A 27,075-nucleotide genomic window follows, 5' to 3' on the forward strand; every position below is an offset into this window, starting at 1 on the left:
TTCAATTGTAATCTTTATTTATTGTCCATTTACATTTTCTTAATCTTGCAAATCCTTCAATAAAGCAGTTATCAAAGTGCTGTTGAATCTGTTCAAGCTGAAACCGAATGTCACCCTGAAGCCCAGAGTTCCCTGATTAGCTTGTCGTGCTGAAACTTTATCTGCTCACAAGTCAGCAGTTGTTTTAGTTTGCCAAGAGACACATCTGTTTAATTACTGTATGTGTGTTGCCTGTGAGGTTAAACCTGCGGGTTGCTTGTCACTTTTCTGAACCCCGTGGTACTCAGAAGACTGATTGAGCGTAATGATGCGTCTCTAATTATACACTGGTTACAAGTAGAGTCATGTGAAGTAGACTGGCATTTTCTAAAGGTCACTGCAGGGATTTTGTCTATAATAGAAACATTTATATTTTTCTATCAAACATTAGCAAGATTCTCTAACTACAATTTAGAAATGGATTTATGATGGTGAAACTTTACACCATTAAACAAAGTCACCTGGGTATACAAGACAGAGAATTCAACCCAAGATTGACGGCTTGTGTCTACCTATAACGTGTGTGCTCTAGTTGGAATATTAGCAAAAGCTCTAGCTTTCAAAAATCTCTTAGGTTAGCAAACCTGTAAAAATATGACACTTGCTCCACTGGTTAAATATGAAGGTAAAACGCAGGTTCATTCAGTTAAGTCAGTGTTTTGTTAGACTAAGACCTCCTTAGGATCACATATTTGTGGGAACATTAGCATGCTAGCACAGTAAACTTTAGCATGCTAGCATGGTAAACTTTAGCATGCTACATATCAGCTAAAACGGATCAAAATTCCATTTAGCTATGCCATGAACTGTGAAAGCCTTAACAAGCTTAGGTTTTAACATGTAATTGCCAAGTTTTACTTTGGTTTTCTGTCGTTTATGGGATTGCATAAAACGTCATGGAAGCCATACAACATAACTGGCTGTAAGTTATACATTCATTGAAACTAAAGGCAACTTCTAGAGCATACAGCCATAGTTTGCAACTAGAAATGTAAATAACGTGGTTTCTTCGCTACAGTAATATATTTATAACACTGTGTGGTCACTATTGGTTAAGTTGCATACCACATACATTACTTGTGACCTGTCTGATTGCAAGCAGGGGAAACTTGTTGCATATCTCATCCATCTCTCTTTTCCATTGTTCTTTTCTCTCTCCAAAAAAAAGTTAAAAAAAAAAGACACAAATCTTTAAGAAAAAAAAGAAAAGAAATCAATCAATATAGCATGCTAATTACGTACCATTTGAACCGCTCTGAGCTGCGAAGCATCATGCAAAGCCAAAGCTCCCACGAGTTTCTCGTATCACTCCACATTACAGTAGTTCAAATATTGTTATAGTTAAAATACTTCCAAATACAAAGGAGTGGAGGGTATTTTGGATAAAAACACATCACAGTGTCTAAGATCCTGTCAGGTGCCACGTGGGGTTAAAACAGTTAGAAACATATTTCACTGAAGTATAAAACAAACAGTCTGTGCCCTCCTGCCTGTGTTCACCCAAGAGAACTATAATTCCACTCCTAAGGCACCAAATGGCTTTCTATATTTGATTTGGATTTTGGAACACAAGAACAGATGGCATTGAATGCTTCAGTAATATACAACACATTTTGTACAGCTGCATCCTAATCTTTTTACATTTGTGTGTAATCAAACTATAAAATGTTTGACAAAACTTTAAATTATTACTTTCATGCTATAGTACATCACCATAATGGTTAACAATATAATATCTCTGCATTGTGCTCACAGTTCATTTATTAACATTCAGTGCACTGTTACATATATATATATAAACAATTCAGTTGTTCACTCCTTGTCTTCGCTATGAAGACAAGGAGTAATAAGAGAAATACTTAGTCAAGAACCAAAGCATGATTTAATGAAACACTTGTTTTTGGACACCTTGGTTATTGGGTCATCTCAGGTTCCAGACCTCTTGTTGACCTTTATCCAGATTTCTTATCTGACTCCTAAAGTAGTAGCACTAAGCCGAGGCAGTAGATACTGTGGTCAAGCAAACATGTACTTCCATACAGTTAAAAAATAGAAAAAGTTCATCATCTGAATTTTACTTTAACAACTTTTTGTTTTGTCCTAAGATAATATCCCCTCCCTCTACCAGGTCACCAACATCCAAAGTCCTTTTGTCTACTTCCCTGCGCTGGTGTTGTGCTTGGAGTTATGTTTCTGTGCAATGCCATAGGGAACATGTGCAGCGATGGTACCCATCTCTGCCGCTCCCTCTATGTGAAACATTTGATCATCGAAGTAGATGTGTGGCCTTATCTTCTCAAGCATAGGGCCCTTTGGTGCTCCTGCAAGGAACAAGGCCTCATCGATCTCCAGCCCCCAGGCCCGAAGTGTCTTGAGAGCCCGAATCCCAGAACTTGCTGCACTACGAGCTGTGACCAGGTAGGTGCGGATAGGGCAGTCCAGACGCTGGCCTTTAGCGTAAAACTTTTTCTGGAGCTTCCCCAGTGCCTCTAGGAAGCCCTTCAGGGGACCCTGCCAAAGAGGAAAAGCTAGTGAGGACCTGCTATCTGTTTTCTTGTATATATGTTAAGATTTGACTCATCTTTGACTTGTCACGCATCAGCTTTATGTGTATGTAACACATACAAACCCTGATTGAGCTAGCACCATTTTATTGTAATGTAGCACAGCGTGAGGTATGCACTGCTAATTTCCGAAATTGCTGGTTGTCAAGGAGAATGACATGTCAACTGACAGTCTTTAGAAACAATTTATTATTTCATTTAATTTTGCATAATATATTCATAGAATAATCAGTTACTGAAATGGATTTCATGTGGAAACCATATGCACGCTCATCATTGAGACTGCTTGGAAAAGATAATATTAGGAAGAATATAATGTTTTTAAGGATTGCTACACTCTTTGGAGTCATCTCAGTCTGGGATATTGTGTGTGTAATCTGCAGTTAGTTTTTCTTTTCTTTTTCTTTGAAATTTAGCCTCAGGTATTAACCTTCTAAGCTCCAAGCTAATTGCTAATCTTATTTTAAAGAAAGGCAAAACTGAATTTTCAAGGAAGAAAATGTGAAATATTTTTTGTTGTGTCACCTGAAATTTTTTTTCTTTCTTCTCTGATTGCCTTGAAAGAACAATTTAACAAAAACAAACAACCCTATTCTGATAGGGTTATGGGTTGTGACCAATGACCTCGGAGGGTTAGGGTGCAGGATGTACTTTATGTTGTCACCAACACCACGGATCCTGTTAAGAGAAACGTATTAACAAAACACCCTGCCTGTCTTCTTGTTAAAAGGAAGTTTTTCTTTCCCTCTGTCACTAAAGTGCTAGTTTAAACTGTTGTTGATGTTTTCTCTCTGTTATTGTAGGGTCTTTACAATAGAAAGCACCTTGAGGTCACTGTTGTTGTGATTTGGTGCGCTATAAATAAAACTGAATAGAATAAAAATCAATGCAAAGAAATTCAATTAAAGAATACCAACATGGTCCAGTAGCCTGTCCTCATTTTCCTTCTCATGTTCGAAGAATTTGTCCAGCCCATGGGCCTTGAAGATGCGTTCTGACTCATCTGAGAAGAGGACAGCATCGCCATCAAATGCCACTCTTAGCTGGGACTCGGATACCTCTGTCATCTTCTCCGGCATGAACATTGTGGCTGCTGCGATGCCTGAACACAAATGCATAAGACAATAAAGGGCTCAACTATCACTTAGCTAATTACAGCTAAAGAGAAGTTGTGTTTGTACACTTCATTTGTTTTTAACATTAGTACATTATGATTAATTCCTTCACTTCCTGCACTTAATTCTGAACTGCACTCTCTGCATTTCTTCTTTAGAGGGAGTCAGGAGTTGCGTTCCCTATCAGATATTTTGCCCTGCTTCCTTTACTTCATGTTTCAGTTCATGGCTAGTCCGTTTTCCTTTCATTGCAGCAGCTCAAACTGGTACTGAATAGTGTGTATGGTCCCCACAGGCTCATGGGGGATGTTGCTAATAATATGATGGATGGTGTCCTGGAGGATCTCCCCCAAGATCTGGATCAGAGCATCAAAGAGCTCCTGGACAATTTGAGGTAAACTGGGGGCCAGTCAAGGATATCAATTTCTTAATCTTTCAGGAACCTCCTGCATACTCTCACCACATGAGAGCAGGCATTGTCATTTGCACCTTGAGGAACCCAGGACCTAGTGTACCAGTGTAGGGCCTGACAAAGATCCAAGGGTTTCATCCTAATATTAATGGCAGCCAGTCTGCAATTACCTAGCCAGTATACCTGCCATGGATATCTCTCTGCAGACCATCACTGAAAGACCAACGATGTTACAGACAGTATAACGTTTTCCACAGTTTTTCCAGACTCTTTAATGTCTGTCACATGTGCTCAGGGTGAACTTGTTCTCTCTCTGTGAAAAGCACAGGGTGCCAGCGGTAAACCTGCTAATTCTGATATTCTACAGCAAATGCCCACTGGGCTCCGCGGTGCCAGGCAATGAGCACAGGATCCACTGGCTATCAGGGCACCCTCATAAAGTCTGTTTCTGATTGTTTGGTCAGAGACATTCAAACCAGTGTCCTGCTGGAGGTCATTTTGTAGCTCTGGCAGTGCTCATCCAGTTCCTTCTTGCACACAGAAGCAAATAACAGTCTTGCTGGTGGGTTAAGGGCCCTAAAGTAACTGTCTGTCTCCAGGAATCTTCCCCATGCTCTTGAGACTGTGCTGGGAGACACAGCAAGGCATCTTAATTTAGTTGGTGCTACACTCGGATTAAAAAAAGTGTTCCTTTAATTTTTCTAAACAGTGTTTTTGCATATTGAGTGGTTGAGAATCAAGTAAACAGAGACATCACTTGTTTAGATAAAATCAGCTTTTAAACGTCACTTCAGTTCACAAATAAATCTTTTGATTTTCTAAGGTGCAAAAAAGCATCTTTCACTTCATTCAGTGCTCTCTTTCATTTCCTGCCAGAAACAGAACAAATCAGGAAGGTTTTAACTGTCACCTTCATAGCCGCAGTCCTTAAAAACATGCTCTAACACTCAGAGGAAGTATTAACAAATGGATTTACAGCTAATTAAGAGCTTTCAAGTAAAATGTCAGAACCACTTCCTTTGCTTCACTGCTTATGTGCTCTGTGTTTTTGAGGAGCTGCCTCCCACAGAGGTGCGGCATTACTGGCACGAAGCTTGTAAATGACATGAAGAAAGTCCCTGGAGATGCCTTTACAGCTACAGATGGTTGACAGTTAAAGGAAACCCTTGATCCCTTTAGGTTGTATTGTTCTGTGGCCTTCCCAGTCATCAACGTGGCATGCCCTAAGTAGCATGTGTGTGCACATGAAGAGGGTGACGTTTGCAACAAATGACCAATCACAAGCATGCACAGGTCTCCTGGGAAGCAGAGCGGATATTTTACAAACAAAACGAAAATTATAACGTGAGGTTAAACACAATACAGCTGAAAGCTCTACACCTTGTGAAAACCTGCTGTATTAATATGTGAATGTGACTGTAGTGCAAAGTGCTTCAAGAGGTCAGAAAGACTGCAAAAGTGGTGCATAAACGCAGTCCATTTACAGACAGCCCATAATTAAGTCTCAGATAAAATTCATGAATTCTTTCAGCTGTAACCCAGCAGGGTTAAAACTATGTGAGAGCAAACAAAGAGCAAAGATAAAAACAGAATTCAAACCAGTAAGTGGGTTTATCTGCAAATTTTATATAAGGTCATAAAGTGCATGGCTTAGACCGTCCTGTGTTGGGATTACATTTCTATGTTAAGGCTGATAGAAAAATAAAACTGATTTGCTACTTGAGGCCAACGGGGAAAAACAAGCTATGAGTAATGTTGCTCCTGAGCTATTATATTTCCTCTCAGTGCTTGTCGGGAAAGAAAAACGTCTCACTATCTTCCAGAAATGGTGATGCGATTTTCTGGCAAACTGATTGGTCAGTAGTAGGGATGGGTATCGTTTAGGTTTTATCCGATACCGGTGCCAAATCGGTACTTTTGAAACGGTGCCGGTGCTCAAACGGTGCTCAAACCGGTGCTTAAAGAATGGAGAACACAAAATTGGTCCAAAAACCTCTCATTTTCAGCTGTTTTTTGTAAAAATATAACAATGTTAGCCTTTTCTGCAGCTATGGGGCATATATGGTATCACTCTTGGCTGGAAGCAGTGCTTAAACAATGGAAAAAACACAAACTTTGTCCTAAACCTCTCATGTTTAACTGTTTTCCACTTTTTCTTTGGTCATTTTAGCCTTTTTAGCCAGGGTGAAGGGAGTATCTGCCATCAAACAAGAAGACAGCCGCATGTAGCTATGATGATGTTTGCTAGTTCACCTTACATGCATTAATGTAATAACGTGGTTAGCCTACTCAACGTAAATTAGCTACTCACGCAGAGAAGAACGGCTGCTGCCACCATCATCCGTCATCATTTCTGCTACACTGGCAGGGCTAGGGGCCAGGACTCTCCTCTTCGTGTTTTTGGGGGATGTTGCATAACAGGCAACCCACCCGCAGTAGATGTGCTCGGTGTGAGGTCTCGCAGCAAGCTATCAAATACGGCGCATTTCTGGGCTTTTAAAAAAAACGCTATGCGTCGCCAGGTGTTTCATCGGATTTGAGGTGTTACCTCCTTTGACAGTATCACAGTATCAGCTTAAAGCACTTGTTGCAGGCTGCTGAGTTTGCATATTTTGCTATGAAGTAAAGCCAGACTTTTGACCGCTTCGCCTTGGACATTTTTAATCTGTAGCTCTGCTCTAACAGAACGTACGTACCTGGCCCCGCCTACTATCCTCGGAAACGTAAAATGATTGGCTAGAATCTAAAGTGTATCACAGCTCAGGGAAAAAAAGCACCGAAATAAAGCACCGAAATGTGCGCTGCTTTTCGGTCTGGTTACTACCGTTTATGTCAGAACACACCGGTACCCATCCCTAGTCAGTAGGCACTCATTTTGCACTTGTGGATTTCTTACGTGCTCCAGAGCAGGTTTACTGTGCGACAGAACTTAAACCATAGCCACTTGAAGCTTTACACAGCCAGTTAATTTTCCTTAAATTTGTCTCAAGTTTATACACCCAGTGACACAGATTGTGTCACAAAAACCTCCTCTGTGTTGGCTGCAGTAATAATGCAGCATGAAATTCGCTGCACAGAAGGGATTTAAATCGTTGGATGTGGTTGTCACCTCAAGTCCCACAAATTTTCCATCGTTGCATTTTAATGGATCTTATTTCTTTGGCAGAAAATGACCAGTGACTTCAAATTGTGACACAAATTAGCCAAAGCTACAACAAATAGGATGTTGGTAACCCCTCACGGTGCCATGGCACCATGGAAACCATCAAATAGAGTGCAAAGACTAAAGTCACAGCAGCACTGCAGAAGATGTCATTGCTACTTCTTATGCAAATACACACACATTACACAATGTACACTCCTAGCACAGTGTGTGTGTGTGTGTGTGTGTGTGTGTGTGTGTGTGTGTGTGTGTGTGTGTGTGTGTGCAGGCTGCTTTGTAGTTTTTCTATGTATGACATGGCATATATTTGGGGATTTATGATTTAGGGATTAGATCAGTTTTTTATTGCTATGAATTTCAAATCATACTTGAACCTGTATATTTCAAAACATTTCTATCTGTGTCTGAAAAAAAGGAAAGACTTTCAAAAACTAGTTTTTGTTATCCAGCTTGGAAAAGGTCAAGTGTGCTGAAACTCCATGTAAATAAAATGCATGCAAATAGGCCAAAACAACTAGTGCGGTTACATGACGCGTGCTTTGAAAAGAATTCAAGATCAAGCTTCCTCAGAAGGACGATTTAATTAAATGTGAGGCACGAAAGCTTCCTGAAGGCATTCCTTCGGACACATTTCCCTGATCAAAATAAAGCTGAAGTAACGGAGTGTGTGAGGGCCGTGTATGACTTGATGCTACTGGTTTGCCTTTAATTTGTATGCTAAACTGCTTCTGTGAGACTTTCTAAATGTCTAAAACATATAACTGGATTACTCCATTTAAATTACTCCGATCTCTAGGAGGACACCAGGATACTAGCATGCATAAATATATTTTTTTATTGTGGCAATGCACCCTATATTTGGAGGCAAATACGAGCACGATCACTGCCATCTACTGTTCTCAGATCTGAATTCTTTTGTCTTCCACTATAGTCGGATGGTAATTATATGAACATAAACCAAATGCTGTACTAATGTAATCCTCTCTGGTGATTAGTGGTTATTCAGTAACCCATCCTCAGGAGATTCCTCAATTTTCTATTCCTGTTTTAGTTGTTCCTAGTTTTTCTGGTAAACCAATCATCCCACGCTCTACGACTGGAAAATTAGGTTAATGCTGAGGTGACAAAATCTGCAGTTAATCTAAGGACTACAAGAGGCCCCGTTCCAAAAGCCATTTAATCCCCAATAAATCCCATCTTAAAATGCAAAAATAAAAAAGCATGTTGATAGTCCTGTGTATTGGTCTCTGGTCCAATCACTGTTTATTAGACCTCATTTTACTTTAATTCGAGTTTAATTTTTGTGCTGTTTGCACTTTTTAATGGAATTTAGAATATTAATTCCAATATGATCTGCTGTGTGGTCCAGCAAGACGTTTGTGCTTTAATATTTGCAAGAGAATTTTCTAGTCTTTTCTTTATCCATCACTTACTACCAGTTAGCAGCCATCTTTGTGTGTTGCACTCGTACATTTTATGGTTTATGTTTAGGTGGTTGGTTAGGCCCTTTGCCCCTCCTGGAGCAAAGGTCAACTGTTTACTAACACTTCCACCATTTATGGATGCCGCTTGCTCACCAAGCTGACAAGCTTTAGCTGTCAAGCTGGTTCTCCGTTTCATGCAAAACTTCTGACACACACACACACACACACACACACACACACACACACACACACACACACACACACACACACACACACAAACAGAGACACAAAAAAATGGCGGGGGAAAAAAGCTAGCATTAACGCTTCAAAATGAGCAATCCAAAACTAATAAAGTACGACACAATGGCCATCTTTTATATACAGTCAATGAAAGACAGCAGGTTTAGAACTGTGCAAAATACAGAGTCACGAGGTAACGATATACTTCAATAACACTGTGTAAACTCTTTTTTTAAAATGCTAATAAACAGATATTTATTAGCTTGTAAAAGTCCTGTGCTACAGCTTTCAATCATTATTATATAAGAGTCACATAATGCAAAAAAAAAAATCTGGTGTGAAACGTAGAAAAAGCTGTAAACTTTAGTAACTTCTAAGTATTTTTCAGCTTTGTGGCAGGACTGGCCTTACCTTCAGTCAGCGCCTCCCTAACCTTGTTGGCATCAGCAGACAAGTAGAGGTTGGTTTGCCAGGCCTTCAGGTAGCCAATAGGACTGCTCCCCCCCGTCATACAAAACCTCTCAATGAACAAGTCTGTGGATGAGAGGAACAAATAGCAACAAGGTTTTTAATTTCAGTACATCATCTGGTGTTAAATGTCAGCATTCAGTCCATCATCAGCATTACAGATCCATTACAGTGTTGATAAATGCATCTATTTGCATGTTAGCATACCAGCAAACACCGCATGACTTCAAAGAGTCGCTTATATAATCTATATTTGCACTAGAAGCTGGGGCTCTGACTGTCAGGGAGTTCACGAAAGGGTCACTTCGGGGGCCGTGGACGGCAAAAAGGAGCGAAGATGTTCTAAAGACATGGTGAGAGGATAAACTTACAAGTACTTAAAACATGGAGAGGGTCCAGAGAGGGGGTTAATAGAAGGGCGGGAAGACGGAGGCTGTGCAGATGAGAGGAGGAAGCGAAAAGACTTGGTGGGAAAGTGTCTGTTTACATTTTGGCTTGGGAGGCCTTTTAATTCGCTGCTGTGGACTGATCCACCGAGCAGTGGACAGTCGGTATGTGGAAAATGAGAAGAGACTGATATTAGGTAATTAGATCCACGAGTACAGATCTGCGGATTATATCTGTGTCCTTGGGTAAAATGAGCTGGTATTTATGAGGGAAAAGAGGATGGGGGGCTATTAGAAAGGGCACGGGAGTAAAATAGAGTAATATCTGGTGATGGATTGAGTTTGATTAGAGTTGAAGGTCATAATAGAATGAAAAGGTAGGCGACACCTAAGATATATGGAGATGAAGTAAGAGGAGGAGGTTAGTGTGGACGGGAGATTCATAAAAAGAGAAATGTGAAGGTTATTCCAATTATTTAAAGCTGCAATCGCCGAGGCATGAATTTATCTTCATCCACAATAAAGGTCCACTGGCCTTTTTTAGCACAGGGCTTCCACAACGTTTGGGAACTTAAAAGAGGCAAATAAAATATCAGAGTACATTAAAACTTCTACTCCATGTAATTTGCTTCTATATGTTGTAAAATTGTCATTTTAGAGCCTAAACTGCAGCAGCTAATGACCTTCTGAGACTGTAACGCTGCAAAGCTAACTGTTATTCCAGTCTACGCTGTACTCACTGACCTTTAGTGTAAAAAGTCAGCTGCAAGTGAAAACACACATTTGATTTGCTCTAAAGCAGATGATATGGATACAGTAATTGGACAGCTTGAATATTAACTGAGTTTGTGTTATACTCTGATTAGAGAGTTTCCCTTACTTTTTTTTTCCAAGCAGGGTATAATCTAAATGCTTATATGTTGTAACCGCTCCAAAAATAACAAAAGATGGCTTAAAATGTTCTCGGTACATGCTGCAGCAGGGAAGACCCGAACTCTTTCGTAGCAAGCATTTTTAATTTCTCTTTGCTGTTTGGGCTGATTGGGACCTCATGAATGTAAAAACAAAGAATGATGTTTTTACCTGATTTTACTCTACAAGGGCTTGATATCCACATTTGAGGACATTCGTTTTAAATTTTGATAGAACAATGGCATTATAATGTCCCCGTAAGTGCATATCAGGCCCAAGTAGAGCAAAATTTAGTAATCTGGTCTAGACAACCCAAAATGTGATGTCCACATATATGGACGCCAGGTCCTAGGAGGTTAAAGCTGTGCTAAGTCTAAGGCAGCTGTGTCCATCACCAGGTCCGGGTGCCAGAAACGTCCTATGAAGACTTGGACTTTTAATTGTATTTTCACAAGTTTTTTACCTTTTCTTACTGATAAAGACCTCCCTCTTGGATATTCATACAGCAAAGTAATTAGGTATCAATTAAACAATTTGATGACAGAAAAGTCTCTGGGTTTTTTCTCTACAAAAATTTCTATTGGTGTTTTTTGACTATCTACATGGCCCACGATGCTAAATGAGTTTGCCATCCCTGGTCTAAGGCCTCAGTCACACAGACCTACAGATCAGTTGATAACACCTGGGCAACTTCTATTTTCTAGGTAAAAACATGTATCCCCCAATAGGTTGGCAAGTGGTTGCTGGAGGTTCCTCGCTCTCAGGTGAAAATTGGGCACAAAACAGGTGGCAGATCAAAAACATTTTTGGATTTGTTATAGATGCTAGTAGACTGATGCAACACTCTCAAACTACTCTCCAAGCAGTCGTTAAACTGTGAAAAGTGCAAAGCAACGGTGAACATTCTCCCTTTCTGGTTTGCTTGTAAACCTTTCTTTTTAAATAAATTTTGCTTGGAGACTGCCAGCAACCATCAGCAACCATCTGCCAACCTGAGGTTAAAGGATATCACCGATCCATCTCCGGGCCTGTGGAACTGAGACCTTACAAAAACACAAAACAACTGACGTCCATGTACATGAGCAAATAGATGCTCTTTCTTGAGTTTTCCATTTTTTCATGAGTCCAAGCTGATAAGAAATGTCTGTTTGTTTGTTTGTTTTTTAGCTGGATATAAAAAAAACTTTGATCAAGTTTTGCCTCAATGTATTATAGGCTCAGTAAGTTTATCCCACGTCATTCCAAAGAACTGGGAAAATATGTGGGGAAATATATACCCCACTGCGAATAATTTGCAGAGCCCACTGTCGACTATAATAATGTAATATTAATATAGGAGTAAATGCTGAGGCAAACCAAGCAGGTGCAGCTCTGTGCTGAATACAGAACATACGGACAAGCAGGCGGACAAAGCGAATATTCTTCAGGCTGAAACAAGCAAAGTTCGATATTTTTGTGCAGTTTGGTGGCTACATTTGTATGTATAAACCTTGCCTGTTGCTGTTCTGGTAATCAGTTCAAAATGTGAAGTTCACTTTTAAAGACACATGAAAGAAACAAAGGCAGATAAATGTAGTGTGACTCATAATCAGGCTCTAGGCAAAACGAGCTGGACTCCAGAAGGAACAGAGGAACTGTGTTGCTTTAAGCCCCCTGAGTAATCTCCTCTCAGTTACTCAAAGAACCAACTGTCCTCTGAAGATTTTCTTAATGGTTTATTTAGCTTTGTAGTCAGACCCTGGTGAGTTTGACCCCCTCCCCTTCCCCTACGCTGTACCGCACCTCATCCTGTGTTTCAGACTGGTGCAGGAGCGTGGGAGTCACTCGAGGGAAAATATGCTTGCCATTGACGTTCTTGTATCTTTTTCCCCTGTCTATTAAGAAAAATGTTTTCATCTAGCTTCTTTGCATGATTTATTTGCTTGTTCAAAACATCTGAAACATGGTAATAAAACAGGAAATCAACATGACTGAAAAGACACTGCAGAGCACCCAGAACAAGCTACAAGCTAAGGTAGAATTCTGCCCCTATAGAAGTCAGGTGTATGCCTGCACACGTCCATTATTCATAGGTGTATAGTGCAGGAATTTAATACTTGATTCTGCCTCAAAAAACAGTTTGGGTGCGCTGATAATCAAAAATAAACACGTCCAGTTCGCACATCCAGTTTCAAGCTAGAATAAATGATCCTCAATCTTTTTAACACGGCTTTGCTACTCAGAGAGACCCACTGCAGGAAAGATGCTCATGAAACACTTATCAATGTTATCAGAGAAGCCATGTTTCCTTTAAGTGTGCAGGAACGCTCAGAGGTCAAGCGACTGTTTGAATGCCTCACATAGAGCCACCAGAGAGGATCTAACATGGCGGCATCTGGAAGGCCGAGTGTTGCTTTGGTGGCTTCGCTCAGACTTGTTTTTGTTTCGGGCCTCTTGGATTATTCTTACATCCCAAAGGGAAATAAGCTTGAACCCACTCCCGTCATGAAGCCCCGAGGATCTGAAAACATTAGAGCAACTGAACAGGAAGTGGTCTGTGAGAGGGATGTCATCACGGGGTCTGAGAGTTTCCCTGGGAAGGATCCTGTCAGTCAGCTGTTCATACACTCCACTGTTTGTCTCTCAGCTGAGCCTGCGTCAGATTCTGGATGATGTATGGATGCTTTTGGGTGCTGGGTTTGGACGTTAGTGGGAAAGCGTGCACTTATTGGAAGCATTAAATTGAGAAAAAACCCCAGAAAAAAGCAGATGCATTTATAGACTATTTTTTTAAGTTATACAGGGATTACCTGCTTCACTTAGTAAAGTTGTGATTGATCAGCAGCAGCCCTAAACTTATATTTTGGAGGAAAACTAAGTATAATTATTTAGCTTTTTGTCACGTCAGTATTTTTTCTTTTTCTTTTTGTCCCTTGGTTGAACTAAAGATTCTAACTGACACACATCAAATGCTATTTATTTATTATTTTTCTTTTCTAAAAAACATCTTCCAGCGTACCTCTCATCATTGATAATAACTTCACCTCCCAGGAATGTTGTTAACCCTGATCATGCTCTAACATTTGCTTCTACCATCCACACCTTTTTACTTTCTCAAAGTACTCTATAAAACACACATGCACTGTCTTCTGTGCTTTTAGGTAAACGTTGCTCCATGTGTGCGCACTGCTGAGAAAAGACAGAGACAGCAACTACCATTCACACTCCGATGCAATGGAGTATGAATATGATCTTGCCCAATGATATCTGGCATGCAGACTAGGGGGAGCCAGGGATTGAACCACCAGCCTTCCGATCAGTAGATGATGCTCTACCTCCTGAGCTACTGCCACCCTGTATAAATGCCCTTGCTTATCTAACTGATTAAGAAATTTTAAGGACACATGGTTGTACATTATCCAGATTCCTTGACACACAATCCCCTCGAGGCCCTCAAATGTCAGAATGTAATCCCCTACAACCTTTCTGTCATGCCCACTTGAGGTCTTCAAAACGTGATGCAGCTTTGAAGGTAAATGTCAAAATACTCCAACATCCTCACTCCTTCTTTCCTAATTATAACTCAGTCTTAGGCCTCGGTAACAGCAGAGTAAAAATAGAGTTGCAATCTCTGTACAACTGGGACAAGCTGGTGGGTTAGCAGATGAACATTAAATGTTACTGTTCTTAAGAAAAATGTTCTTTAACTACTTGTCAGAAAGCAATGCTAAAAGCAAAGTAATGGTAAAGTGTCCTTTCAGCCTTAGCATCAATCTGGGGATTTGCTAGCTTTCGTTAGCATTGTTAGTGTGCAGATGTTTGCAAAGAGCCGAAGTTGTGTTAGCAGCATAATGTACTTGTTTCTGATGTGGACACAGTTCCCATTATTTTCCTCCTTCCTCATGCAAACTGAAAACGAAGAAAAATGGCCTGTTGTTTGACCTTTTTTTTTCTTTTCTGCAGATAACTGAAAAAGTCAAGGCATTACTGTGACTGTAATTACAGATTCTGATTGGTGCAGTAATGTGTTATATTACTCTGTTACTGAAAAATTTTATGTGATAACAGTAACATGTTGCTTTGGAACGTGTTACTGTTATTGCTAATGAGTCACACAAACATGGAGTTTGCGCGGAAACAAAAGTCAGTTTTGGTCCAAAATTCAAGGATTGCAGTTATTACCTATGATATGAAGAGAGGTGATTCCAATTCCTGTGTCAGCACTGTCATGGACATAAAGAAAAATGGCTGATAGCTACTTACTGCATACAGCAGATCTGAGCACATCATATTTTTTCTCCTGATTATAAACCAAATGAGGTCTTTAAAGACTCTGATTTCAAAGACATGATGTGGGGGGCGGTGGGCATAGTTCAGATTGGCAACATGGAGAGTGTGATAATAAGCTTGTCAAACTGATAGTGTCTGTGTGGGTGCTTGAAATTTCAGATATATAATTGACCTATCAATGGACTGTTATCCCATGACAGGAAGCTATTTAAACTGAGAACTCTGTCTGCTGCATAGCATCTTTCAATAGTGCCACGTAGGGCGAGTAATTCATTTTCAGTGGCGTACACTGACAGTTTTTAGGCTTACTGTGGTGGTTGATGGTGTTGATGAGCCGGATTCCAACGTGGGCATGGTTATATGTTACTAAAACGATGTCGAACAGTTCTTCACTTTGGGGGTACAGCTCTCGCAGACGAGCGTTAACCGCCTCCAGAGCCTGTCAAGACAGAGAAACAGTCAGCTGAGAAAAATCAAGACCAAAAAAGAATTTAAGAATTAAAAAATAACATCTGTGTGTGCTTGTGTGACTTTAACCTTGACAAAGGGGAAAGCAGGCCCAGGACCAAAGGGTTCGTTCTCATGTTCAATTTGGTATCTCAGATATTCCTCCACACCTTGCTGCTCAAACACCTTTTGCTCCCGCTCAGTCCGGAACAGGACCCGAGAGGAAACAGCTACGGTCACTGCGTTCTCTGGCTTCGGCTGCAGAAAACCAAAGTCAAGGTGGACAATGGAAAGATAAAGATGAACAAAAAAAGAGAACACCACTGAACAGTAATGATAAGGTTAATGGGAAACACAGAGAGGAATGTGTGCCCGTTATTTAAAGAGTGCGTGCTGTTTTGGTCTATTATTGTTATCTTCACATCAGTGTGTTAAATGCTATCGATGTTAACTTCTTTGAATGCCATTACATTACAGGAGTCATTTCGAGTGATAGAGAATGAAGGCTATGTATATTCAGAAACTCAACTATGTAGTCTCACAAAAATTGTTTACAGGTACAGCATTAACTGTTTATGAATTAAAACCATTTTCAGAGGCTGAAAAGTAATCAGACAATTTCATGACTATTGAATTAGAGCTGGAAGTCTTCACTTCAATCACATTGTGACTGTTTGAGTTTATGGAACTGTCTCTTTATGTTTTTTAACCCTCCTGCCATCCTTTAAAAAACTCACACCCATCACCCTAGGGACCATTCTCAGCCACGCCATAAAAAGACCATATATCCATATTTTATTCCACTTTAAATTAGCCAACCTTGTAAAACTACTTCTCCCTGAAATATTCATGTAAAGTTTTAATTATATTTTCGTTGTTTTAACCCTTCAAATCCCAGTGTTATTACATGAGCGCCCTGTGTTATAAGCCCCAAAAACCAAAAAACGAAACTAAATATTTCCACAAAAAACCAGTTGAAGTAATATGTGATTGTCATTATAAGTAGGCCTTTAGATGGACCAAAGATTGGCACCAACATACATTTTGACCTGCCATTATTTTTTTGCATTTTTTTTGCAATTTAAAAATTAAAACTTCAAGGCCCTGAGTCTTCATTGACATCCAAGAAAAGAAGAAAAAATAAAATCATATGATGATAATTTGGGGTTGAAAAATAGCGTTTATAATGGAAGTCAATGGGCAGAAAATGGTCCCCAGGGTGATGGGTGTGGGGATTTCTGCTGCTCAGCCATTTTAGGCTGATTTAAGGAATTCACACTGGAATATTAACATTGACAGGTAAAAACTATCCTGTGGCAAGTTTGGTTATATTCCACTGAACACGGTGGAAATGGCAGCCATTTAACACATAGCAGTGGCACAAAAAGGTCCCAAGAAGGCAGGAAGGTTAAGAATATAGATGAAAGAATGTGCTATCTTGGGTGAATTTTAAAGCTGTTTGATATTATAATGTAATTTCATAGAATAGAGTATCTAGTTGGCAAAATCCCTTTATAATAGAAAAAGTACAAACTGCAGTTAAACTAAACATGGTGCACTCATAAAAGCAATTCTAAATTAAGAGTTACTAATAACAATATGCACATATGAAGTTAAACTTGCCAATGTAGCTTGCCATCACCAGTGTGTGAATGTGTGTGTGAATGGGTGGATGACTGGATATGTAAAGCGCTTTGGGGTCCTTAGGGACTAGTAAAGCGCTATATAAATACAGGCCATTTACCATTTACCATTTAAACTAATAATTTCAACATTTATAGAAAACAGTTTAACATACAGATATAAAAAAGCAAGAAATTGGGCTTAAGAGCACTGAGTATATATAAAAGTGGATGTGTATAATCTCTCGTATTAAAACCTCAGACTTTGGCTGTCACCATCTTGAGCAAGAAGTGGAAATCTGAGAAATCCAATAGAGTGCATACCTACTGTAGTAGCTGTTACACAACTTCAAGGGACTGTCTTCTAAATAAGTGGGCAGGTCACATGTGAAACTTTGAAAATCTCAGCTTCGAGCCAAGCGACTGAAATGTGTACCAATGAGAACACAGGATACAGGTGATTCACATATGACATTGCAGTTAATGCATTAGGGTTAACTAGAGGCTACCAGAGCCTGGTATGTCCACCAATGACCAAACAGCTTTAATGCGAAGCCTGATGAGCGAATTACTTCCTGTGTGGCTTGAGCTTTAGAAAGCGTGTAGGTTTGAAATTCCCTTCTCTTTTCATACACAGAGAATATGTCCATCTCTCATATACAGTCCGTGATTACAGCTTGTTGTTAGCTTTCAATATCACCTCAGCCTCATGTGGCTGTAGTAATTATGAAAATATTGCAAAGATCAGATTTAGAATTGTGCAGAAGCAAGAGAAAAGTACAAAACACAAAATAATAAAAATATAAAAGATATATTTACCATGGGACACAAAACAATATTAAGGAGAAGTGGTAAACACAGACCTCCTGAATTTTCATCTTACAAGTTCCATCCTGTGTTTACCCTCTAGAATTAAAAGAAACACAATTTGTCCCTGCACTGTCAACACAACGCAAGCCTGTCCTTGAGAACCTTTGTAGGGCCAAATAATCAAGCTCCAAATGGATTTTTAGGCATTTAATTTCGTAAATATATAAAAAATTCAAAATCCCCCCCCCCCCGCTCCAAAAAACCCCTTACAACATTAATTATGACCAAACCAAAGACCAATATTTGTTTCTACTGTTTGTTGTTTGTTATTTTTCCATATTTCTGTGACTCTGAGTGACATATGTTAATGTAACCATGGTGACAAAGGTCTAAATCATAAATCCTAAAGTGTTTTTTAGCCTCAAACACGTGAAAAAGTCTAACAAGAAAATTTCCCTGCTCATGAGCTCCGTGGATAAACAGGCTTTACATGCAGTGCAAAAAAGACAGTCAAACAGCGTCTTAGTAGAAGTTGAGGGAAAATGCACAAACGCACCAATTTAATTTGCTTTTGAACTAAAAAGTACGTTCTAGTACTGTTCTTAAATACAAATCCACTTGGCAAGCGGTCAGGGAAACCACATTTCTCCCTAGCAACCTATAGTTACTAGGATGTAACCTGACCCCTGACGAGTGTCTAAGCCTGTGTGAGTGGGGCTTCAGTCATCAGTTTCACAGGGACTACGAGTCCCCTCGCAACTAGCCAAGTATTACTGCTTTTACTTTTTATTTTTATTGGAAGTCACCAACTGGAGGGTAATGTTTGAGCCGCAGTAGAGTAAAAACCTTCATATGACTAGGAGAAAATAGACCAATGGCATTCAGAATTTGGAGGCTTGCAGATCATTGCTGCTTTTTAAATGTAGGCAGCAGTCTGAGCCAGTCTGCACTGATCAACACAAGTCATTTGCAATGTGTCTCCTTGCAACAGGGAGCTCGACTCAACAACTTAACTGGTTTCCAAGCTGTTGTATTCCAATCATAGTCCTATTTAATAACAGTTCCTATCAGTATCTCTATCATGCAGCAACTGTGTGACTACTTGTGGAGAGATTCCTGAAATTCTGTTGTATGAGCTTCTGGCTGGTCTGTGAATTTAACTAGTCAGTGTGAATTTCAGTTTAATGTGAATTTCTTGTATGTGGATGGCAATAGATTCCTAATTTTTTGCCAGCTTATCACAGTTAATCACCATATTATCACAAACAGTTTGCACATAACAGCCAGCTCGAGCCCATTTAAACGCAAACTGAGAGCAGAGTCACTACATTTATTGTTGTTTTATCAGCACCTTGATTTACCAAAGTCCCAGACCTAGTTCCTGTCCTCAAAGAAACCTCTTCAAAGGTAACAAGACTCCAAGTTCTTTGCACATGGTCATAAGAATTTAATTTGTGTGGAATCATACTGTTTTATATGAATGGCAAAAATGTCAAACCTTCAGAATACAATGTCAACACTCCCGTCCTGTTTCCTCATGCTTTTCAGATTCTATACATTTAAAAAAGGAAAAACAACAATTTTATATTTCACTAAATAACAGAGAGGTCCATTTTAACGAGTCAGTGTATGTAGAGCTCTTTGGAGCTTTGTCTGTACATGTGTGTTTTGTTTCCATGGTCTCAGATGAACTGCTAGATGGCGCAGTGGTGTCATATTGTGTTCATGTTGCCCAATGTGTGTGTTTACACTCAGGCCTGTGTGTTTAGGGGTTGACGGGGGGGAGCTGCATTCCTCCTGGGTTAACTGGCAATAATTGCCCACAGTGGGCAGAGGAACTCGTGCCTGTGTAGTGGGAAGAGTGGGGTGAAGGGGCAAAGTGTTTCAGCCAATGCAGAGAACACTAATGTGCATGTGAAAGTGTGAAAGTGTGTCATGTGACACTGGGTAAATGGAGTGTTGCTTATGGGTTTTTTTTTTTAAATTTACTGTTCTGATGCAGTATTGATTGAATCCGATGCTAATTATTTTACTGTATATTTACTGTTGTTTATACAGTGCTGTGATCTTCAGCTGTTTTCAGTGCGTCTAAAATTGTGCTTGTGAGTCAGTATGTTTCCACATGGATGAGTGAGGGGTTGGATTCTGTGTATTGAGATGTTTGCCTGTTCTCATCTCAGCCTTGACGCTTGTGTACTTGTAAATAGGCCACAAGCCGACATGTGCGCCGTGCCATTGTTCCTGCATTTAGCCTCTTTTCCATCACAACCCTGCTGCTTGCTGACCTGTTGCCTACTTACCTGTTAACACACACGTCACCTGGCTAGGCTTAATCCCACATGGGAGTCAGATTAAAGGATAGATTTGATGAAACACTATTTAATTTTGACAGTTTCTATATTTCTGTGTCCACTGAACTGAAAAACATGTTTTCCGTGCATGCATATCATAGAAAAATATCATTGTTTTCTTCTTTTTGTTATTAGTCGTAATGCATTTCTGATCCACATATGTTTCACTATATGAAACATCAACACTGACTGCGAAGCACAATGAATGTGATAACAGATGAATTACACGACTCTAAACCTGACGCCATCTTGAAGGATTTACCTACGGCAGCGTATACAAACACAGGCATACGAGTTCACGAGTTCTGACAATTACAGCCTGTCTTAGCAAAACTAAGTAAAAAAGGAAGAGCAAGAGTGCAACTGCATAAAAATAGACAAAATGTGGAGTGTTATTCTTGCTGACTTAATAAGAGAAGAAAAGTTTAAAAAAAAATCTGCTTCATGTTTTAGTCAGAGTGAAATGTATCGTTAGGAAGCAGAAGGTCTGCATCAATTTGGCAAATGTCTTAAAAAACTAGTCATTAAGAAGAAAGTTGGCTCACAGTGAGGGAGAGGAGCTGAAATGGCATGTTACACACACTAAATAGACTGAGGGGCTAAATAAAGATTCTTTTGAACTGTGAATCATGCAACACTACTCTAGTAGAGTCCAAGAATATAAAAATGAAGCTGGAAATGAAGCAGAACTGTCCGCGTGTAATAGATCAATCCTGCGTAGTCTGCACTTCAAAAGTGCAGCTTTCAGCTTGAATCCAAGGGGTTTAACAAGAGGTTTGCATTAAATAATCCTTCAATGAAAATCTTTTGCACTCTATCTGAAGTGTGGAACCCATGGACATCACCAAATGCTGTGTTTCTTCCACTGAGATGCTCTGCCAGGCCTGAATCCACCTTCGATAGCTCCATCTCTCTGGCAAAGTCTAACCTGGCCTTCGTCTTAATGTGTAACCAATGTTTTGCACCTTAGTGTAAACCCTTTGTATTTCCATTCATGAAAGTGTTTCTTGACTCTAAACTTTGTTTTTTCAGCCTAATAATGGGGTCCCTCACTTTGACCTTTTATTTAAAATTACATTGTAAAGCTATAAAATGCAAATTTAACACTTCTTTATTTATCATATGTGTGTGCGTGCGTGCGTGCGTGCGTGCGTGCGTGCGTGCGTGCGTGCGTGCGTGTGTGTGTGTGTGTGTGTGTGTGTGTATAAAACAAGGGAAAGATGGCCACAAAACTGCTTGTCAGTCAATTATCTAGGGGTTTTCAGCCTCTGAAAGTGAGGGTGAGGGACTATGTATAGAAATATTTTCTATTCTTACATAGATTTTGTTAAACTCCTTGAATCAAAGCTGAAAGTCTGCACATCAACTGCATATTGTTGGATTTAAAAATCTACGGTAGCAGTTTGCAGAGGTAATGCTGCAAAAGAAAATCATATCTTTGGCCAAATTATAGACTGTAATTTTACTCCTTAAATAGTATTGCCTATAATATATCTTTTTTTTATAATGTACATGTCTCTTTGTTTTGTTGGTTAGCGTTGGATGTAGCACAATCAGATTAGCAGTTGCCAGCTCAAGTTGTTGTCATCTCGAGAAGCTGTAAACACGAGAATCTTTCCCATCAGTACCTCTGATGTAACACGAATGCCCACTGGGAGATGGTGTTAATTAAAGGCCACAAAGAATAAATATTTAACAAACTACAATATTAGATCATTACTTCTTTTTTTCAAACAAATCCAGTTCCTAATAGTGAGCCACACATGATACTGTTGAAAAAGGCTGGATGTTTAGTTACTGGCGTAGTTACAAATGTCAGTAGGTTTGTGACTTGCTAAAACAAAGAAAAAGCTTCATATGCGCCATGAGCTTCAGAGCCTGCAGGAGAGGATGTCATCTAAAAACTGCTATTATTTTTTCAAAGTCACCAAAACATTCAGTGTAGTGAAGGGTGAGTATGAGACTGTATATTCCTTCGGCAGCCAATACGGACGTGAAGAATGGATCGACATGACAGCACACGTGATGATGCGTTAGGTCAGCCCGTTGGTTAGTAGAGTGGGAGTATCCGTGATCATGCAAGCACATCAACAGCCATCACAGGAGGTTCAAACAGGGTGAAAGGTGTGGCACTGACTGGACACCAACTTTCAACTGGGACATACTTACGAAGAACACGCCTCCCTCCACCTTCCGGGCTCGTCTCCCTGTCACCTTAGCAGAATGACAGTTTTTATTCATCACAAAGCTTTTTTTCAGCATCACAATATTTCCTTTAAATAATGTCCTGCTATGCCTGACGCATAATTCTACATATTTCTAAAAGCTATGGAGACAAACGAGAAATGTGATCAACGTGCACAAAATCTCAGACAGTTTTGCAGGTGTACCAGACTTTTGGTACACAGTCTACTCTATGAATAACGTGTCACACAGTCTGAGAGTGATCCCAGAGCAAGACTCCGGTGCTTTGCTGTGATTTGATACCAGTAGTGTTAACTGCCTGGCCTCTCTGAGCGGGCCTCCAAACCCAGTCATATGGCTCCTCTGCACTGGGGACTCAGAGTAACTATAATCACTTCCAACCCACTGATGTCTGTGATGGCAGAGGCAACTGTATAAATAAAGTTGATGGTGATAAAAAAAAAAAAGAAGGAAAAAAAGGAAAATCCTCAGTGTGATTCTGAAGTGGTGCTCAGCTTCCCCCTTTATATTTTAATCCCGTTAGAGCTTCCCAGATCATGGATACCCCGACTGGTATCCATGAGTCATGTGTTATTTACATATTACAGCCTGAGAGACATCCCTTCTACCCACGGGGAGCAGGGGTGGGGAGAGAAAAAAGGTGAAAGAGGGTGAGAGGGGGAAGCGGTGGGAAAATAAAAGCAGTGAGAGTGTGAGCAGAGACTGGCAGGGTGAGGCGATCGGGGGGGTGCAGATATTTATAGATAAGGTAAAGGCCAGTGATGATGCAGTCTGTTCCAGCACCGGCAGATATGGTAACATGGCAGAGTGACCGGACACTGCCAGAAACAGCAATGCTAACACAGGGTTTATGAGGTTTGGTCTAAGAATCAGGCCAGTATTATCACCCAACTGAAAATTATGCATCATGAAATAACGTGCACGGTATTTGGTTAGTGTTTGTGCATTTTTTATGCCACACTTTGGGTATGATAGTTGAAGGTTTGACAGTATAATTACTCATTTATGATTTATTTTGATCTTGTCTAAGATAAACGTGTAAAAGAGGCTTACAGGAAGTCACGGGAGACAGTGACACAGACCAGCCTGGCATCACTGAGTAGGGTATAAATAACACAGACGTCTTTTGTGTGTCGTCACTTTGCATTTTTTGTAAGTTGTGAGTCATTTTACATCATTAACCTCACACAACCTCTCACCACAAGCCTAATTTTAGTCTTTTAACATAGGGGCAGGGGCGTAATTTCCAGACCCAACCAACATAACCCCCCCCCCCCCCCCCCCCCCCAATAAAATTATGAATTATCTTGCATAAATAGGCTGCTGATTTTCTTTACTCATTTCAGTTATTACCAGCAAAATAGTTGCATGTTTACTCATCTGCGAATTTACCCAGATGTATTTATTTATTTATTTAGACAGAGATGAATGTGAGCACAAAGTTACGCTGATGCAGGGTGTCAAACATCTCTGGGACAAGATCTGACCAACCAAAATGTCCAATTTATCGCCATTAATAGCTTTGCACAGAGCAAACATTACAAAGGAGGGAATTTTATACTATTTTGTGCATGTTGCAAATCCGTAGGAATGGATTACATCCTTAGCATAAAGTCCAAACTGCTAATTTATTCAGTTTTACAGCCTCCTTGCTGACAGATGGCACCAAACTGTTGTTAAGCCCAAGAAGTTGGACTGATTTACTGCAGTAGCGTTTCTTTATACTGAATGTGGAAAACCTATGATGTGTGGTTGAACCTGAACATAATTGCCAAAAACTATTTCATTGTCAGTTTGCTAGTTTGGATTGTTTTTGCTATTTAGATTTTTTTTAATGTGAGCATTTTCAGAATGTGCTTAAACGTCTTTACAGTAAAAGGAAACAGCAACAAAAAGTTTATTAAGCTGTATTTTTCTGGTAACTAGTAAGATAAAAATTGGACTGTGTGTTTCCCACAAACTAAAATGAGTTTGACCTTGCTTTATGATCTATAATATAGAAAAACTAAAGGTATAAAAAGTGTAGAAACTGTGTGATATTTACTTGCACAGTGATACATCTTTGTGTTCATACAATACTGGAGGATTTAAAAATTGTTTGCAGCATTGCTTTAGACCTTCCTGTATTTTAAATAATGACAACAAGTTAAGATAAAACCTGTTCACCACATTTAAACTGTTTTCAAATGGATTAGGGTTGAAAAAAAAAAACCCCATTACCTGCCTTTGGACGTGTTCTGTTTCAGCATAGATATAATGAAAAGGTCTATCAGTGCTATTTGGTTACACTTGTCAGACCATTTAAATTATTTAAAGAATTATTTAATATGACACGGTAACATGGCTAAAAGTGCACGACTAAAAAGAAGTAACACCTTCCAAATATGACCCTTTATTTGTCCTCCTATATATGTTCTGCTTAAAGTTCATTTCACTGTGTTTGATTACTTATCACACCACCTGATGGAAAACGAGATCATAACCAGATGGTGATTTCTTTTGTTCAATTAGAAAGTTCATTCATTGAAATAAACTCAGTGTAATCTATTCGGTGCAGTTCCTATGATAAATAATCACATACAGTTTTCTCTAATGCTGTTATGTAGGTATGTGCTCTTTCAGATGAATGCATTACACGGTAATACGATGCGGTAATATTTAGACAGATAGCTAAGCGCTATCATTGGGACACATGGGGATGCATGTTTACAGTCCGAAAATACACCGATGTGGCCGCGTTAATCTTCGAGCAGCACAGATTACTCGGCTTTTAGACACTTTTAGCTGAGTCCTTTCACGTTAGCTTGCATTTCCTGTGAATACATAACTCAGTCTTTAATGTTTTTCTTCTTGCCCTTATTCTTCTAATCGTACGAGCTTACTAAATGCTTTGTTAGTTACATTACAGTTATGCCCTCTCAGAGTCACTCGGATTAGTTTAGCAGCCTGGTCCGTGATTCCCTGGAAATGGTACAGTATGTTCTGTTCAATATCCTGCAACGCTATAAACGGAATCAAAACCTTTGCCAGGGAGTGTGATCTGATCCCTTTTAATTGTAAGCTGAGATCCAAGCTAAACATTTACAAACTGGAGTTTTCATCTCGACAGTTTAATATAAGTCCAGGCTGTGGACCTAGCGATCAAGTATAGCTGCAGTCTGGTCAAGCAAACTTTGTAATATATTCGAATTGTTCATTAAGAGATTAAAGCATGTGACTGCTGGCTTTCTGTGTGATTTCACTACAGTACATTTGTTTAAATCTATTATATAAAACATCCTCTTGACATCTACCAGGTCATCATCAGCCCATCTATGATTTGGGTGAAAGGTGCGGTTCATAAAATCTTTGTCTGTTAGGAATTCCCAAATGGAAACGCTTTGAGCAGAACAACTCTAATTATGTGTAGGAGATTTATTTTGATAGGTCGTATCTTCTAGTTTCTTAAAATGTGCCTATGTAGCATGTGGCAACTGCAACCCTAATGTTAGACAGGTCGACTGTGACCTTAGATTTATTTGGAAATACATCATTACAAGGCATCGTGTGTATTGCTGTCATTAAATCTTGTGTAAATGAGCCTGTGCACCCACGTCCAGTGAGTGATCATCATTATCAGCTTGCCTGCCCAGCTGCTAAACTCTGGCAGACACAGAAGATATTAGTTTTTTCTTCAATTCATTCATGACCGAGGCAAAGGATGAAATAGACTCTGAACTCATAGTCTGTGGACCCCAAAACACAGCCAGACTCACAGTTTTCCTGTCGCTCCTGATTCCCAGTCCCCCCCTTTTTATAAGGTGTGCTTAAAACCGCACGTGGGCAATGTCAACAGCTGACTCGAGAGAATAAGCTGGGCGTGGGGGGGCAGCAACAGGGTGGAGAGAAGGAAGAGGAGTACAGAGGGTTGTTTGGTTCCATGTGATTGTCTCAACCGGCAAGGCCTTCGCGCTCTTGTGATCTGGAAAGATTACATAATAAAAGTGGGACACATGCAGTTCTGGGTGGAGAGTGAGACTTACTGGCTTTGGCTTGGCAGTGAGGCCCAGGTGGTCTTTGTCAAACTCTCTTTTCCCCTCCCATGATCCTGCGCTGTCGCCGTTGGACGAAGGGGCAACTTTGAGCTCGGCGACCTGTCCGCTCATCACCTGCACAGGCTCCAGACTCATTTTCACCATAGAGGATCCCTCTGTCTGCACTCCCAAAGCTATCCAGACTACTCTACCTTTGGTAAAGACACTGTCCTCCGCTCAGGCGAAAAAAACAAAGAAAAATGTTTAAAAAACACAAGCAAACACAGAATATGTCCCACCTCAGTCTGTAGCATTTACGGAGACTCTTCTGTCACGTTCATTGGTGATTGGCTTACTAAAGTGGTTTGTTGGTGTTGCACCTGCCCTGAAAGTAGTCCGAGTGTGAAGAGCGAAAGTGTTGACTCTTCACTTGTCTGTATCCCTCGTTCCCCCCACCCCTTCAAGAGAATTACTGCTCCTTGCATCCACTTCCACACAACATGAAATACTCATTCACAACCGTGCTCCTCTGTGACAGCATACATGCACACACGCGCTGTCACACATACAGTCTGTCCTCGGTAAGTATGTTGCGGGCTGTGCAGCAATCCATCTGCTGCTGCCTCTCTGCCTGT

At 40.0% G+C, this 27,075-nt stretch overlaps 1 protein-coding gene across 2 annotated transcripts; it reads right to left on the reverse strand.

Annotated features, from left to right (window-relative positions):
• Nucleotides 1–27,075, reverse strand: nt5c1aa (5'-nucleotidase, cytosolic IAa). Of its 2 annotated transcripts, XM_082520717.1 has the most exons (7): nt 26,450–27,075; nt 22,392–22,436; nt 15,530–15,697; nt 15,302–15,431; nt 9,369–9,491; nt 3,521–3,705; nt 1–2,550 (listed from the first exon to the last, which is right to left on the reverse strand). In XM_082520717.1, the coding sequence occupies exons 1-7, from the start codon at nt 26,603–26,605 to the stop codon at nt 2,194–2,196; spliced, it is 1,164 nt and encodes a 387-aa protein (XP_082376843.1). In that variant the 5' UTR covers nt 26,606–27,075; the 3' UTR covers nt 1–2,193. The 2 variants fall into 2 exon arrangements, with proteins under 2 accessions (XP_082376843.1, XP_082376844.1); XM_082520718.1 differs by lacking the exon at nt 22,392–22,436.

The sequence above is a fragment of the Aulonocara stuartgranti genome (assembly GCF_965226115.1).
Source record: "Aulonocara stuartgranti genome assembly, chromosome: 22".
NCBI classification, from domain to species: domain Eukaryota; kingdom Metazoa; phylum Chordata; class Actinopteri; order Cichliformes; family Cichlidae; genus Aulonocara; species Aulonocara stuartgranti.